Source organism: Centrocercus urophasianus, unplaced genomic scaffold (assembly GCF_019232065.1).
Source record: "Centrocercus urophasianus isolate 14NV4802_14NV808 unplaced genomic scaffold, USGS_Curo_1.0 seq_23, whole genome shotgun sequence".
NCBI lineage: Eukaryota > Metazoa > Chordata > Aves > Galliformes > Phasianidae > Centrocercus > Centrocercus urophasianus.
The window spans coordinates 16,544,953-16,560,178 of record NW_024884789.1 but is presented as its reverse complement, the minus strand read 5'-3'; the positions used below and the strand labels follow the sequence as shown (position 1 = coordinate 16,560,178).

At 44.5% G+C, this 15,226-nt stretch overlaps 1 protein-coding gene across 7 annotated transcripts in view; it reads right to left on the bottom strand.

The window, feature by feature from the left end:
• The window catches only part of TMEM266 (transmembrane protein 266), a 107,328-nt gene that overhangs the window by 5,608 nt on the left and 86,494 nt on the right, over positions 1–15,226 (bottom strand). For all 7 annotated transcript variants that reach the window (XM_042824131.1, XM_042824130.1, XM_042824129.1 and 4 more), the window contains 2 exons: positions 12,559–12,745; positions 2,481–2,531 (listed from right to left, as the gene is read on the bottom strand). In XM_042824131.1, coding sequence (XP_042680065.1) covers positions 2,481–2,531; positions 12,559–12,745 — 238 coding nt within the window. The remainder of the gene's footprint in view (positions 1–2,480; positions 2,532–12,558; positions 12,746–15,226) is intronic.

The window sequence follows — 15,226 nt, the reverse complement described above, 5'->3', positions numbered from 1 at the left end:
CTGCAGGCAAGAACGGCGGAGAGGGGCAGGTGAGAGCACAGCGCAGGGAGGAAAACGAAGTAGCAGATCTCAGAGACCACTGCAGCTCTCTGAGGGATGGATGGGTGCACAGACCCCTGCACGCTCCACTGTGAAAATGTAATGCAGATAGGATCCCTCTCCTTTCCTGTTATTCATTGTATACTTAGGTAAATTAAATCAGCACAGGTAAATGCGTACATGCACTTACATATGTGCAGAGACAGAAATGGGGAAGTAAAACATGGCAGAAATAGCAAAAGTACAGCTAAACATGCATCTACATGGACACTTTTTACAGCTACCACATACAGATGTTTTTATGAAACGTACCAAACGCCCCCTCCTGCTCTTTCCCCCAACTAATGTTTATGTAGCCCTCTTTAAATAAATAAATGTATAGATGGTGTTTCCCAAATACCTGTGTTGCTTTTTTTATCTAATTTATCTAACTATCTAAAAATAAAAGAGCTCCCCAAGTCTCCACAATGCGACTCCTAAGTCCACACCTGTGTTTTGTTCATCTCTACATTGGGACTGATGCGCAGGCAAGAAAATAAACCTGTACAGTCTTGAAGAAAATAAACATACACATTCATGCCCACACTGTTACCTATCTTCAGTTACGTGGTTATGTACGTATCTTACATCTGTACAGTCACACACGTGTCTTCATGTACAAATAATGGGAATGTGCACATACCTGTAATTCTTAGTACACCTTGGTACTTGTATATGTGCAAGTACTCATATAAAATACATAAATATAGTCTTGCACACACCCCTATCTAGATATTTGTATACATATATAGGTAAATGTACATATACTTAGGTAAATATGTATGCCATGTCTAGCATACATGTATATAAGTAGGTGTGTACACATGTACACATGTCTGTATGCATACATATCTATAAAAACATGCATGTAGTGCATTATCAATCTATACATTCCTATATATAAAACATTATACAGACACATGAAAATTGTTTCCTTTTATAAGCAAATAAGCATGGCTATACCTGAACAACAAACACTGCACATAATAACCATATACAGTCATACCTATGTGTACACACACACACACAGTTTTTAATGCATACATTTTAATAAGCAGATATGCAGGCGTCTGTGTGGGTTGGTAGGTGTAGATATTGCTGTACTCATATAATAATACAAATATATATGTACACAATTTTCATTTCTATACACTTTATACACACATATATAAACAAAGATCTGTGTGTGTACACAGTTATATGATGTATAAATGTTTGGCTGTACGTATATAACTCTACATTGCATACCTGTGTACAAATACATGTGTATGTGAGGCCTGATCCAAAAGTAATGCCTCCTACCTTATTCTGTTGGCTCACACCACGAGTGGCAGATGGTGGTGGTATGGCTACAGAGCTTGAACCTTCCCACCAATACTCCATTACATTTTGTTGCCTTGTGACACCTGGCAGCAGTGAGGTTCTCTACTAGAATGGCACCTGTCATGTAAGTGAAGGTGAAGCATAGGGGTGGAATTGAATTGCTGATGAAAACAAACATCTAACAGTGGTGGCTGTGTTGAAAGCTCGTGTTTTGCAGCCGAGGATTTGCTCTATCTCACAGTGTTGTTGTGCTCTTTGTAGTTGTGGCAGTTTCCATGGAAATAAATAGGAGGCATTGCTTCCAGAGCAACCTACTTGCATAAACACGTACCACACACATATAGGAGCATCAGTGTAACCCTGGGCTTGTGGGGGGGGAGGAGGGGAATGTATGTGGTGGAACGTATAGATGGGAATATAAATCTATAATGCATTATACATAATCATCTCTATCTCCACATGCATATTTTATATTTAATGTACAATGCATGTGAATAATTTACATATTAGCTGACACATACCTTGACAAGAATATCCACGTCTATTTGCACATGCATAATTTATGTTCTGTATGTGTATACCCACATCTACGCCTCCCTAGAAATCTATATGCACCCACCTACCTTTTTTATTATGTGCATATGATAAAAAGGTATGCAGTTATGTTTACTTCTGTATGCTTGTGTCTGTGTGTGTCTGCACTGGGTATCTCTGTGTGCCCATCTATATTTCCCCAGCTGCATGGATACACACTCCCATACCTATACGAGTGTAGATACGGTGCTGCACTGAGCTCACTCGCTTTCATTCCCATTCCTTGCCCAGTGGAATCTCCCTGCAGACCCAGCAGGGCATTAACCTCTGCAGGACATTCAGTCCTCCAGCCTGTGATCTGCACCTCAGGGTGCCCCTCACCCTTGCAGAGCTGCTGCTTTGGCTCTTATGGAGAACACCACCAGCTGTGGGTGTTGGGTTCCATTCCCAGAACAGACTCTGCCATTGCTCAGCCTCACCGGGGTTACAGCACACAATGCAATGCAAACATTTGGTTCACACTCACGTTTTCAAGCAGAACTTACCACTGCTGGGCTCATTGTAGTACCGGCTGATGTAATTGTTCATGTCATCCTCTGAAACAACAAGAAGGCAGCGTGTGAGTAAGTGGCTGACCTGGCACAGCCTGCTCACAGCCCCATGGCCTCCTTGCCCTTCCAGGGCCGGGTGTGATGCTCAGATCCTGACTGTGCACTGCACACCTCGTAGCAGTGGCACCCACAGGCTGATAGGAGCAGGGTTCTTCATCACAGCTCCGTGGGATCAGAGATGCCCAGCAGTGCCGCGTGCTGTGCTCTAAAAGCATTCTCATCCTTTTAAGTGCTCCTTTTGATACCATGTTTCAGAGAAGCATGCTCATCCCTGTGGGGCAGATTCCCTTCGCCCCCCGGGTCCCTGCGGCCGCTGTGCTGCCTTTCACAGCACTCTGCGGTTTGCAGGTGAAAGAAACAGATGTTTTCTGGGGAGCACTTTGCCCATACAACAAGACCCAAACCACCGAGCACTCTGTACCTGAAATAGCTGCACTCGTAAGAAGGCAATCGAACCTGACACTGAAAGGGAACGCGGTTGTTTTCCTGGTTTCATTGGCTCCTAAAAGCTTTCTTGGCCCCTGTTGATCTTTAAATGCCTGCAGTCAGAGGTGTGCTTTGTGCTAATGTCCAAGTTTAAAAAAGAGGCCTCCGAGTAGCTCAAGGCAGCGCTGCAGGATTAGGGTACATTGCAAAGCTCTTCAGCTATCTGCTATTCAAACATTTCATTTCAATCATACATAATTCACACTGTGAATGCTAGCAGACCCACCAGCCTGTGCAGGTACTTGGACAGATCTGTGCAGATGTTCTTGGGCACACAGGGAACCTTTGGATACATGCAGACCTCCGTCCCCGTCAGCTTTCATGGAAATCTGTCCCAAACACCACAATGCTTTGTGCTGAAGCAAGCAAGCAGCTTGGAAATGGTGTTTACCTGCTTTCTGAGTCATGGCCCCAGTAAAACCTTCTGTATGATCACATGCATTGCCTGCCATCCACCTCCAGTGTGCGTCCTGCTATGCTACCACAAAATCCAGTGCCTCCAAACCAAGTTTACAGAGTTACAGACAATTCATTACTTCAGCAAACCAATGCCAAGCAGCTGCAAAGGATCTGCAGCAGTGCAAGCACTCACTCCTTCAGCACAGCACAGTTACTGCTCTGCCTCACTGCCTGCTGCCATGTCAGCATGCAATGGCCTCCTTACCCTCATTGGGCTCTTCTTTTTTATGTGTGTGTGCATCTCTCTCTGTAAATAATATAAACGTGCATGTGCATATATAAAATATGAAATACTTCTTTTTCTAACCTTGAGGAGTTTCTTATGAATAAAAAACAATACTGAGTATTGGAATAATAAGAGCAGGATAAATATTTCAGCAACAGATTAGGTTTCTGAACGATTACATTAAGGCAAACTGACAACTAACAAACTCATCTTGGCCACAGGGAGTCACAGCTGTTTTGGGGCATAAGAGGCTACAAACAATCCCAGTTATCTCTGATGATACCTAAGAATACCGCCTAAGAAGGTGCCTAAGAATACCACCAAGACCAAACTGGAAGCAACCACTTGTGCACACACGATGTGCACACAAACAGAAAGTAACGTTACTGGGGAACTGCTTCAGAACTTCGTGGTGATTTACCCTGAAGTCCCCACTGTCAGCAGCCAGAAGGATCAGGAGCACAGCGGCAGGAGGAGGTGGGTGTAAGCGAGGGAGAATAATTCCTGCAAGGGAGGAGACTGCTGGTAGCACGGAGTGTTCTCTGTTCTTGGGATACTTGAGCTTCAGCTGCAGAAAAGCAGTGGTCTTTACACAACACTTCATTCTGTTTTTAAAATTTCTGGCAGCTCAGGCTTTTGGGAGCCCCACCATCAGTGCATCCCCTCAGAGCCACGTCTGCCTGCTGCCTCCAGCAGGGCCACGAGTCCCACTGGACAGAAGGGAGCACGGCCAGGAGAGCCGTTCCTGCCGACCCCACATAAATCCAGAACGGCTCTCCCTGGTGCTGCAGCCAAGCGCCTCTGTGAGGCTGCACAAGTGCAGCAAAGCCCAATCAAGAAGGGCAGTAAGCCCTCTCTGTTTGCTTGCCAACCAAATCTCCATTACTGAAACAACGTGCAGCCCTTGGTTGGGATCTGCCTGAAAGCTACAGGATTTTATCTTCTGTTCTTTCCCTGCGAGATTCAGATTACATCTCCACCACAAGTGGTTTAGGGAGCAATAAACCATTTGGAGTACAGTCCCATATAATCTCATCTGACCCGAGAGAAAACACTGTAATCTCTCGCTCTTGGCCCTGTAAAAACCTCATAAATTTGGTGAAGCACATAAATGACACTCTGACCAAGGCAGATCTCTTTTTCAGTTCTGTAATCTCCCAGCAGTGACCTTCAGTTGTTTCATCAACGACTGCAAAACCTCTGTACACAATAAATACCATTTGCACATCTACATGATTAGAGGCCCTAAAAAAACAATTTTTTAAGAAACAGAATTAGTTATTGTAACAATCAGAGAGACCAATGTGGAATAGCAATGTAGGAGGTGCAGTGACAAAAGGACTACAGCGATGGAAAGGGGTTACAAGGAGAAAGGGAAAGTGCTCACCCTTCTCTGAAGATCCAAGCTTGCAGGGAAAACTCCACAAGGGAAAGATCTCCAACCAGAGAACATTCCCCAGTGAAAATCAACCCTTAAATGAGGTCTAAGAGAGGTGCAGCCAGGCTCCACCCTGCGTTGCCTTCACCTCTGTTCCCAGGGCTGACAGGATCCTTTCCATAGGTGCTCAATCAGTGGTTCAGGGCAGGACTCTACACTTCCCATATGGTTATTAAAATATTTTACTTCATATTTGTATTGCCATTGGTTATACTGCCTTCCATCCCAAAGTTGCGTGTTCTGAATCACAGGTTTCCTTCTGCTAAGCAATCTCTCACTGAGCAGAGCAATCCCTGGCTGCACCTTCCTCCAGAAGGCAGTGATCTGCACAGAGAGGCTTCTAAAGGAGCTCATCCACTTCCATTGCTACCACCATCTAGAAGCAATTAGGAGAGAAGCGTAGAATAAAATACACTTTCCAATAAAAGTCACTGAGACACTGAGCAGGAAAGTTTTTTCAGAGCAGAAATTATGAGACCAAGCTGTTGTCCCCTGAATGCTTGCAGAAATAGGAGCAGTGATGACAGCTATACTGCTCCAACAGCCCATGGCACTGCTCACTCATCCATTCATTTATTAGGGCACACAACTCTGAGCTGTGCCTCCTTCACCTTCCTGGTCTCAAGTAAGATGACCCAAAAAGAATGTTTTCCCCTCTGCTTTGCTGGCCCCAAAAGGTGTCTCTACCTTTTCCTCTAGCAACATGGAGAGTTTGTGCCAACAGGAAATACCAGCAGCCAGTTCATCCCTTCCAGGAGACATTCACACAAAGGCAGGTTGCCACGCAGCGCTGTGCTCACATGGCCTCCATCCACATACGTGTCCAGCCAGCACAGGTTGGATGGCTGCCTGAGCACATGGGATAATCCACCATGAGAGGAACTGCTGCAGCTACCTTGCACAGAAAGCAGAGCCACAGAGTCAGCGTGGTTCTAACCTGAGATGAAACGTCATTGTGGAGAAAGGAAAACTGCAGACATGGAAGATCAGTGCAGCAGGTCATGCTGCAACAGCACAGCGTGCAAAGAGTGGGGCTGAGATGCAGAACACTTGTGTGTGGGCACAGCCAATGGCTTTAGGTGCAGAATGGCCTGGGGGACCTCTCCATGCTCATCTTTCAGCCTTGTTCTCTGTGAGTAAGGAGCAGCAGACCTGTATCTGAGCTGGTGTGGATCAAACACAGAGGAGCTGGGGCAAAACAGCTGTTTGCTGCATCGAGAAAAACAAACATTGAGAAAAAATACGGATATCAACAAAATAACCATCAGCAGGGACAGAGAAGGATAATTTAAGGAGAAGGACTCAAGAACAAACTGATAAACTGGCAACGAATGAGGGCAGAGTAGGGGTTAGGGAAAGCTTCTAATACTTTAGGAGAGTGAGGTGCAGGAACAGTGTTTCAATGCCAACAGAGGGCCCCGTATCTCACTGCCTTCACAAAACTGGAGAACAACCCATTGTGAAAGGGATTGTTACAGAATGGATGACGTGCTTGGCAGTGGAAGCGTTCCAGCTGTGCTCCTTTAACTGCCAGCAATAGCTTCAGTCCCCATGTACTAATGGTGGCGGACAACTTCAACCCCATGTGTGTGATTGCACGGTCACCACTTCTGGAAGTGGAAAGTTTCTACCCTGCCAATTTGGTGAGCATGAAATCCAAGAGCCTCACTCCACCAACTACAGATACACTTAAGTGCTACTTGATGTCTAATTCCTATGATTTCTGCTTGGACGATCACTACAGAGAACCAAAAAAGCCTAAAATGGGTACCTATAGAGAAACTAAATCCTCAGTCTTTCCAAGATACATAGAATTTGACCAGGAAGTGGAGTGCTCTGAAGATATAACCATTAATAGGAGTAGACTTCAAAGCAGATACATTCCAACATTAGAAAAGAACCCGATTTATTACCTACTGTCCTGCAGTGACAGAGCTCTCCTCACCACTAACAGGATCGCTTCAGGAACTGGCTTAATTTGCAACAATCCCAAGTGTTTAAGCAGCTCACACTGCCTTGCAAGCAACAACTGACAGAATCCTTTGCAGTGCCCCACTTTGCCTTCTCAGACAGCAAATGACTAATCTTAAGGGAAGCCTTCTGGAGCTCCAGAACTGGTCATTTTCCCCTCCCAGTCTCCCACTTTCTTCACTAGCAGAACACGTCAGTGCCCATGGGGAGAGTAAGCTTCTCTGTTCTCTAAGAATGACCATAAATTGCAGCAGTCCCCCAAAGAAAAACACTGCTAATCCCCCAGAAACAAAAAATGGGATCCAGTTCTTGCTCAAATCAGTACAAGGGTGCCATACTGCTTTTAAACTATGGCAGTGCTGTAGAATTTCCCAAACTGCAATGACATATGCAGGAAAATGAGGAATTTCCTCTAGGGACTGTAATTCATATATTATGAGGGAGATTAAAGAATAATAAATTTTGGAAGGAAGTATTAATGGCTGGATGGGGTACTGTGAACCCAGCATTCCCTGGAGCTGGAGGTTTGTAAACTGAACAGTAAAAATGATTTGTGCAGGAGCAGAAAATGTTGGATTTTATTCTGACCGTAACTGGTTCCATGCTGCAGGAGTTCAGGAAGAGAAAAAAACCTCCTTCATCACTTAGAGGTGAGCAGATAGGATACATCGGGTGCTCCAAAAGTAATGCCTCCTATTTGTTTCCACAGAAACTACAACAGCTACAAAGAGCACAATAACACCATTTGACAGAGCAAATTCCCAGCTACACCAAATGTAATGGAGCATTGGCAGGAATGTTCAACCTCTGCTGCCATACCACCACCATCTGCCCCTGACATCATGAGCCAACATAATACAACAGGAGGCACACGCAGGCACCCACATGCAACCAGCGGTCGTCCCCAGCTCCTTACAAACCCCACAGCACCATTTTGAAGTCTGTGAGTACCATCATCATTCAAGTCTACAGAAACTGAGGCAGTGAAGCCAAATAAGATGCTTACAGGGCAGCAAATGTCACAGCAACGCTTCCCTTCTCTCTCACCTTCCCTGGCAGTGACAACGACTGCATGCTGATTTGACCTGTGTGTCAGCCTTTGTGTCTGGCTACTCTGGAGTCCAGTTTGTTGGCTGGACAAATAAAATCTCCATTCAAAGAAAATAAAGTTGAAACATTTCCTGCCTCTTTGCCAAATTAAGTGGTAATTAGCATATATCCATGCTTTTTCCAGAGTTATTCCTACTGTCTTCCTACCTCCTACTGTTAGGATTTTTCTTCAGTGTCTGAAGAAGCAGTACATCAAGAACAGGCACAGAGTATCAGTTAGGGAGTTATGGGACACTTTCAGAGCCTGCTGACCATTTGACCAGAATCACAGGATAACCTGAGTTGGAAGGGATTGAGTCCAACCTCAGGCTCTATAAAGGAGCACCCCAAATCCAAATCCCGAGAGTGCTGGCCGTGCCCACTGCCCTGGGCAGCCTGTTCCATGCCCACCTGGTCCTCCCCTGACACAGCTCCATGCCATTCCCTTGGGTCCTGTTGCTGTCACAGAGAGTAGAGCTCAGCACTGCCCTTCCACTCCCCTCCTGGGCAAGGATATGTGCAGGAAGCTACACAACAGCACACGCAGTGAGCTCCTGATGCTGGCCACACTGCGTGTCTCTGCACAAATTCCCAGAGGTGTTGTGTGTACCACGTGATGCTGGGGTTACTTGACTTACCTTACTGAATGCTGTAGTAAATTGGTGCACGAAATCCAGTGTAAATACCAGAGTACAAGCTGTCCCCAAGGAGCTTTAACTTATGCACTATGCCATAAAACTCCCAGGTATGGAAACGAATAAAAAGACTGAATGCTTTCTTATTCCACAACCCTTCCATGATGAAGTATTCTGCACTGAATGTTTCCATTGTTCAGTGTAGACGGGGGAAATAAGATTAGCTTGAGATGGAATATCCCATTTTTGCATGCAGTATGTTCTCCAGCCAACTAAAGCTTGCTGGTTTGGCACAATCCAGAGCTCTCCAAAGATGGCAATTTTTTTTTGAAGGCTGACAAAGTTAAGTTTGGCACAAACATATGCATTCTATGCCATACCCTACCCTCAGGTGTTGTATGTAAGGCTCATGTTCTGCCAGAGCAGAAAAGAAGAGCCTCTCCTGAGCCTGTTTTGCCTGACAGCTGAATTCTGACTTTGAATTGCAGCTTTTCTTTTAGCAGTATTAGCAAACTGGTCCCTTACTTCTCCTCAAACTAGTCACTGCAATAGGCAATTGCAGATGTTTCTCAAAGCTCACAAATGCCATGTGGCCCACAGAATGATTAACTGCAGTAGTCACTCTGGAGTATTAAAGAAGGACAAAAAAGCACAGTTCAAGTGGAATTCCTACTGTGGTCTGATAAGAGAGGGTACCTTGTAATACATAACCCTTGACCTAAAAAGTAGGGGTAAAAACACTGGTGGCTTACAGCTCCAGGTAGAAGTGGTTGGAAAGCCCTGAACATAGGAGATCCTACATCACCCATATACCCATTCCATGCTGTGCAAATGAAGGACTCTTGAGCTGAAGACATGCTCTTCCTCTGTGTGGTGTATCACACCCAGGTTATCCAATGTGTGCATTGGTGACAATGGCCATGGTTGTAAATACCTACAGGATGCCAAAGTGGTACCAGTGAAAACTACTGCTACAACAGCCAGCATGTTATTGGAGAGCAAAGACCAGTTGAGGTGAGGAGGAAAGAGAACCAGGCAGGGTTGGCTCACGGACTTTCTTTTCTGGGGTAACTGCCTTATCAAGCTGTTGGCTAAGGTTCAGAAGTCCTGTAACTTACACAGATGCAATTTCTAAGTCAGCATTGCTACAACAGTATTCAAAGCCTTGCCATAACGGATGTGTTACGTTATTATTTCTTTTCTCTGCAAAATAATGCAGGCAACTACATGCGCAATCCTCTGCCTCAGTTGACTGTTCCCTGGATTATGGATTAAAGCACTGAATATTACTGCTGGGACTGTGGTTTTTCGTGCAGTTTGATCTTGGTCCCACTTGTCAGTACTCCACCATAATGGCAGGCTATCACAGGTGGCTGTCCCTCGCTGTAAGGCCATAGGACATTCTTTCTGTTCAATTGTAAAACATGGAGTCACCTAAACTTAGCTTGTTAAACTTAGCTCATAAGAATTCATCTGCAAAAGCTTTGTATATAATATATGGTACGATGCACAAAAAATATTTCCTTGTGTTTTTAGTTGACTTCTGGGAACCAAAAAATAATTCTATGATTCTCAGTACGAATGTCTAAACATAACTGCACCTCACCTGATACGTGAAGTAGTGCATGCTTTCTTATTTGCTGGATGCATTTTCTTCCCAGTGGAAAGCATGACTTGCTCTAATGAATCATGTAACCTAACAATATAGAAACCAAGATTATGTATCTACTTTGATGCACGTGTAGCCAGCATTTTACAGTGAGAAACTAACCATGAGTACTTGTGTTAATCTGGAACAAATACTTTGGACAGAAAAAAAATCAGATAAATCTCCATAGCGCTGTAATTTCAGCAAGTCTCCTTCTAATTGTGCACAACACTCTCCAGTTCCAAATGTAACCCTCAAGGAACACATGCATAAATTATAATATATCCACTGGGGAAACCTCTGAAATCCTACAAAAAGGGGGAAATGCATTTTAGGGGACAGTCTGCTCAACTGCCTGCTTTTAAATACAATTTCAAATCAGGAATAATTAATGGCTGAACTGTGGTTAGTGCTCAGACATTACTACAGAGGACAAAACAGAAGCAATTTCTACACACTTTCATTACTGTGTAGAGAATGAAAAAAACGATAGTTTGAAAGAATCTGGTAAGCTTCTTCTCCTACGGCTTTTGATTAAAATGTTTCTATCCCTTAAATTCTGAGGAGTTGACCAAATAAAGGTACCAACCTCTAAACCTCTAATTCAGGCAATATCCACACACTGCTCATCTACTGAAACAAGAAAACTGGGATGTCCAATGGGTATCATTATGATAAAAAATTACTACATGAAATATGACATTAACCATCAGTGAGATGGTGGCACATTCTCTCCCCCACCATGAGCATTGGGAAACATGGGTAAAGCAGCTACATCCTGCCCAATAAAGCCTTCTGGTCTAGCACTTCAGGGGTAATTAAAAAAAAAGGGTGTAGGTCAATATAACTGCTAGTGTTCCCCTGGACCACACATCTCACCTAACAGACAACCCACAGGACTGCTCCTCAGCACAGGCGCTGCCTACAGTGTGCAAATGCTCCTTTCCTTGCACCAGAGCCACCCAGTCTGAGCACAGCCGAGCCATCCAGCATTTTTAACCACTTAGTTTTAAACCACTTAGTGGGAGCCTAAGCCTCCAACCAAGGCAAGCTTCACAGCTGGTGCGTGGGCAGCCATACCTCCTAGAAGGCAAGCTGGGATGTGGTGCAGTCAGCAGGATGGCTGGAACTAGTAGAAGAGAGACAGTCTTGTTTCCATCAATTCACAAAATATTACACAGAACACAGAATAAAATACAACACGCAGGTTTCTATGGATTTGCACATCTGCCGTTGTCCATTTATGCTTGTATTTCTAATCCACATACACAACATTAAAGTCATACAATCACCAACATTGAAAAAGACCCCCAAGATCATCTGGTCCAACCAGCACCACCATTTCCCCACTAAACCACGTCCCTTAGTACAACATTTAGACATTTATTGAACACAAGAACTTGAGTATCTCCCAGCAGACACCGGACTTTTGGGCAACAATGGCCAAAAAAAAGATAAAAAACCATCCAAATCAACTCCTGATGTAGGCAATCTGTCCTGTCAATAGATTTACAGGCAAGGGTAATCTGGCCCAATACATTTAACCTGATACTTTTAAAACCAGTATGAAAAAAGACAACATTATGAATAACAGTAGCTGACCTATGCATTAGGCTTCTGAGCAGAGAAAGTAAAAGCTGAGAGACATGACATCAATTTAGAACAGCCCTAAGTCCTCCCTAAACCACAGAATTGCAAGCAACCAAAGAAATTGTTTTTCAGTTCAATTTCCCTACTTTTAACTCTGACTGATTACTGCTTTGCCAATTCTGATTTGGCTGCTGCTGCTTTAGTGTTTGAGGGATACAATCATGAGGACATTGGGAAGGTATATTGCTGTCATTTTCATCCAGAGTTGTTTCACTGGCTCTAGTAAAAATCTGCTCAAAAATGCAACAGCTTCTGCCACTTTGGAGCAGATACAGCTTCTTTGCAAAAACGGGAAAATGCAGTCTCCAGGGAAATGAACAAATTCACTAGCAGAGGGAAAGTAGTAGGTTCAGTCAGTCCATGAAAGGGAACAATAGCGCCGTGGATAGCAGCACACGGGCAGCACTCACCTCGTGGAGACTGCAACTCAGTGATGGTCTCAGTGGCTTCATCATCTGAGTCTTCAGTGGCAACCACCTTGTACCTGTTGCTGCTCTGCTTGTTCAGTACGTGTGGGACCTGCAGCGCAGCTTCTCTCTCTGCAGCCAGGTCCAAATCTTGCTGAGCAAGGTGGGCCCTCAGCTGCCTGATCTCAAACTAGAAGAAAAAACAACAGCTGGTACTGATGTCATATGAATGTGGCTAGAAGCCCATATTTTACAGTTTGGTACCTATTATTCAGTTTACCACTCAACTACTACAGACTGCTAACAGCAAACACAACATGAGTATGCTAGCATTTGAGTCCATGTTACTGATGCTATCCTGCAGCTCAGGTGAGTTGGATTATTGCTCACATAATCTAAAAAATAATCACCATGTCGTGTGGTCTTCTGTTTTGTACACGTCTCCCTCCTGGAGATATGCTTTTGGACAATTCCTTACAGATGCAACCGTCAAACTGAAAGACATCTTTACAGAAGAGCACCCTTGGTAAGCATTTAGCTACTTACATTCCTGACACACATCTCTAATCTGCTAGACTGTAACAGGGATTTCTGGGAATAGGTCCTCCCACACTAACTTTAGGCAAAGGGGCACTGCAGTCTCCTTCCAGCCTGAAGTGTTCTGGACTCCACAGCATGAAGAAAACCCTGGGGCAGGTTGCCACTTTTCTGTCCACTCCTCTCAAATACAGGAGCTGCAGCACTTATTGACATTCTGCAGTCAGGATAGGATTTGTCCAAAAAGCAGATACAGTTAAGATGACAAAAGTCACCCTGTACAGTTTGATGAGACATTGCATATTTCTCCCATGTCTGACAGCCACAGGTCTTCCATAATGCAAGAAGGGAATTCATTTTTCCAAAGTGCAAAGACAATTCAAACTTTTCTATAAGCACCACAAAATCTCACCATCCCTCCCCTTATCCAGCACTGCCACATTACAACAGATTTCTCCTTTTCAAACTCTTTTTAACATCAGTAATATGGCAGTGCCAAGTCGTGCATAACTATAGAGAATCTGAAGGGGGGAAGCAAATGAGGCAAGTAATAGGCTAAGGCATTTAAAGTGTAACAGTGCTGGTCTCCCTTAGTTCAAGGCCTGAGAAGCCATCAGAGTGTGATGCTTGCTCCAGCAAGCCACACTGCACCTGTCACTCTGTGTTTACAACAGAGATGGAATTAGCACCTCCATGCTTGAAAACCAGTGTGTAACAGCATGTTTCAGGCTAAATGAATCTGGGTCTGGCTCTTGCTTCTCAGATGCTGATTCTAGTCTGCTGTGCCATCAGATTTTGGGACTGTCAGCAGACCTAGTTTGCTTGACTGCTGTCCACATGAGACACAGCGTGCATGCCAGGCACACTGCAGAGCACCAGCAGCTCCTCTAACCTGGGCAAGCAGCTTGAGGGAAAACAAGACAAAGCTTCCTCAGACTTTAGAAAGAAAGGAGGAAAACTAAAAAGGAATTAAAATTGCTGTATCTGGAAACTGTCTGCTTTCCAAAGCATAAAGAAAGGAGCTTACAGGAAAGAGAAGGCCCAGTGAGAGACTCAAATCCAGAGAGCAAAAGGGCAGTTTAAGCTCTCTTGATCACATTCAAACCACCTGCTGCAGAGATCAAACAAAAAAAGCAGATCTTTCTCTCCTTAAATCAGCAGAAATAGGTCTGGCAGATGCAGACAGGGTGCAGTTTTCACTGCTTTTAATCAAAGGCCAACCAGCAGACTAGCAGTGGCAGTCAGGCAGCATCAACAAATGTCAAAATGCTGTTCTGCTCCTCAGTCCCTGCAAGGAAATCTCTGCAGCAGCTCCCATCTGTGGTTTCTGTCTTTATCTATCAGCTAGGAAGTGGGGAATACTCCTTTCCCAGGTAATTTCAGGTTCTGTTCTTGAGTCCTAGAAAGAAATAGAAACCATAGATACTTCGTACTTCACCTTCAATGGGAAAAAGACACCCTTTCAGACTCTCCCTCATAAATCTGGACATTTTTACTTTGGCTTTGCCAGCAAGCTATGAACCACTCAGCCTGGCACACCGACCAAGCAGTGCTTGGTAAGCATCCCTGTGATGGCCCCAGTGGGCAATTCCACATTGTACAAGCAATTTTTATTTACTATTTCTGTAGGGAAAATGGAACTGGAATCCACAGGGAAAATGATCACTGCTATCCAGGTGAAAGGCCACTCTGGTAGCATCAACAACAGAAGGGGTTTTGCTGCCATCTTATGTTTAAAGGACAGAAATACATGCCTGTGGCTCCAGCAGCAGAGGATGCACCTGCTCATGATGTTATGTTCCAGAATCTGAAACCCAGGACGGGTACCTCGGCTGACACAGTGCTTCCCTCATCCACAGCAGATTGGTAAGCACAGACACAAGGATTAAATCCACAGGCACAGTAAAGCAGCACACTGCTCTGGACTTCACCATCGTGTAAATAACAGGCAGCTATTCAGTCAGGTAACAGCAGAAACCAGCATTGCCTACCAAACTGCACAGCTTCAGCTGCTTAACAAGGACTCTCTCTTTTGCAGTATTTCAGATGGACAGCTTCCAGGGCTCACGTTTGCCCTGATGTCTGCGTAGCCATTAAAACAGTGAGAAGGCAGAATTAAATACTATCATGCATG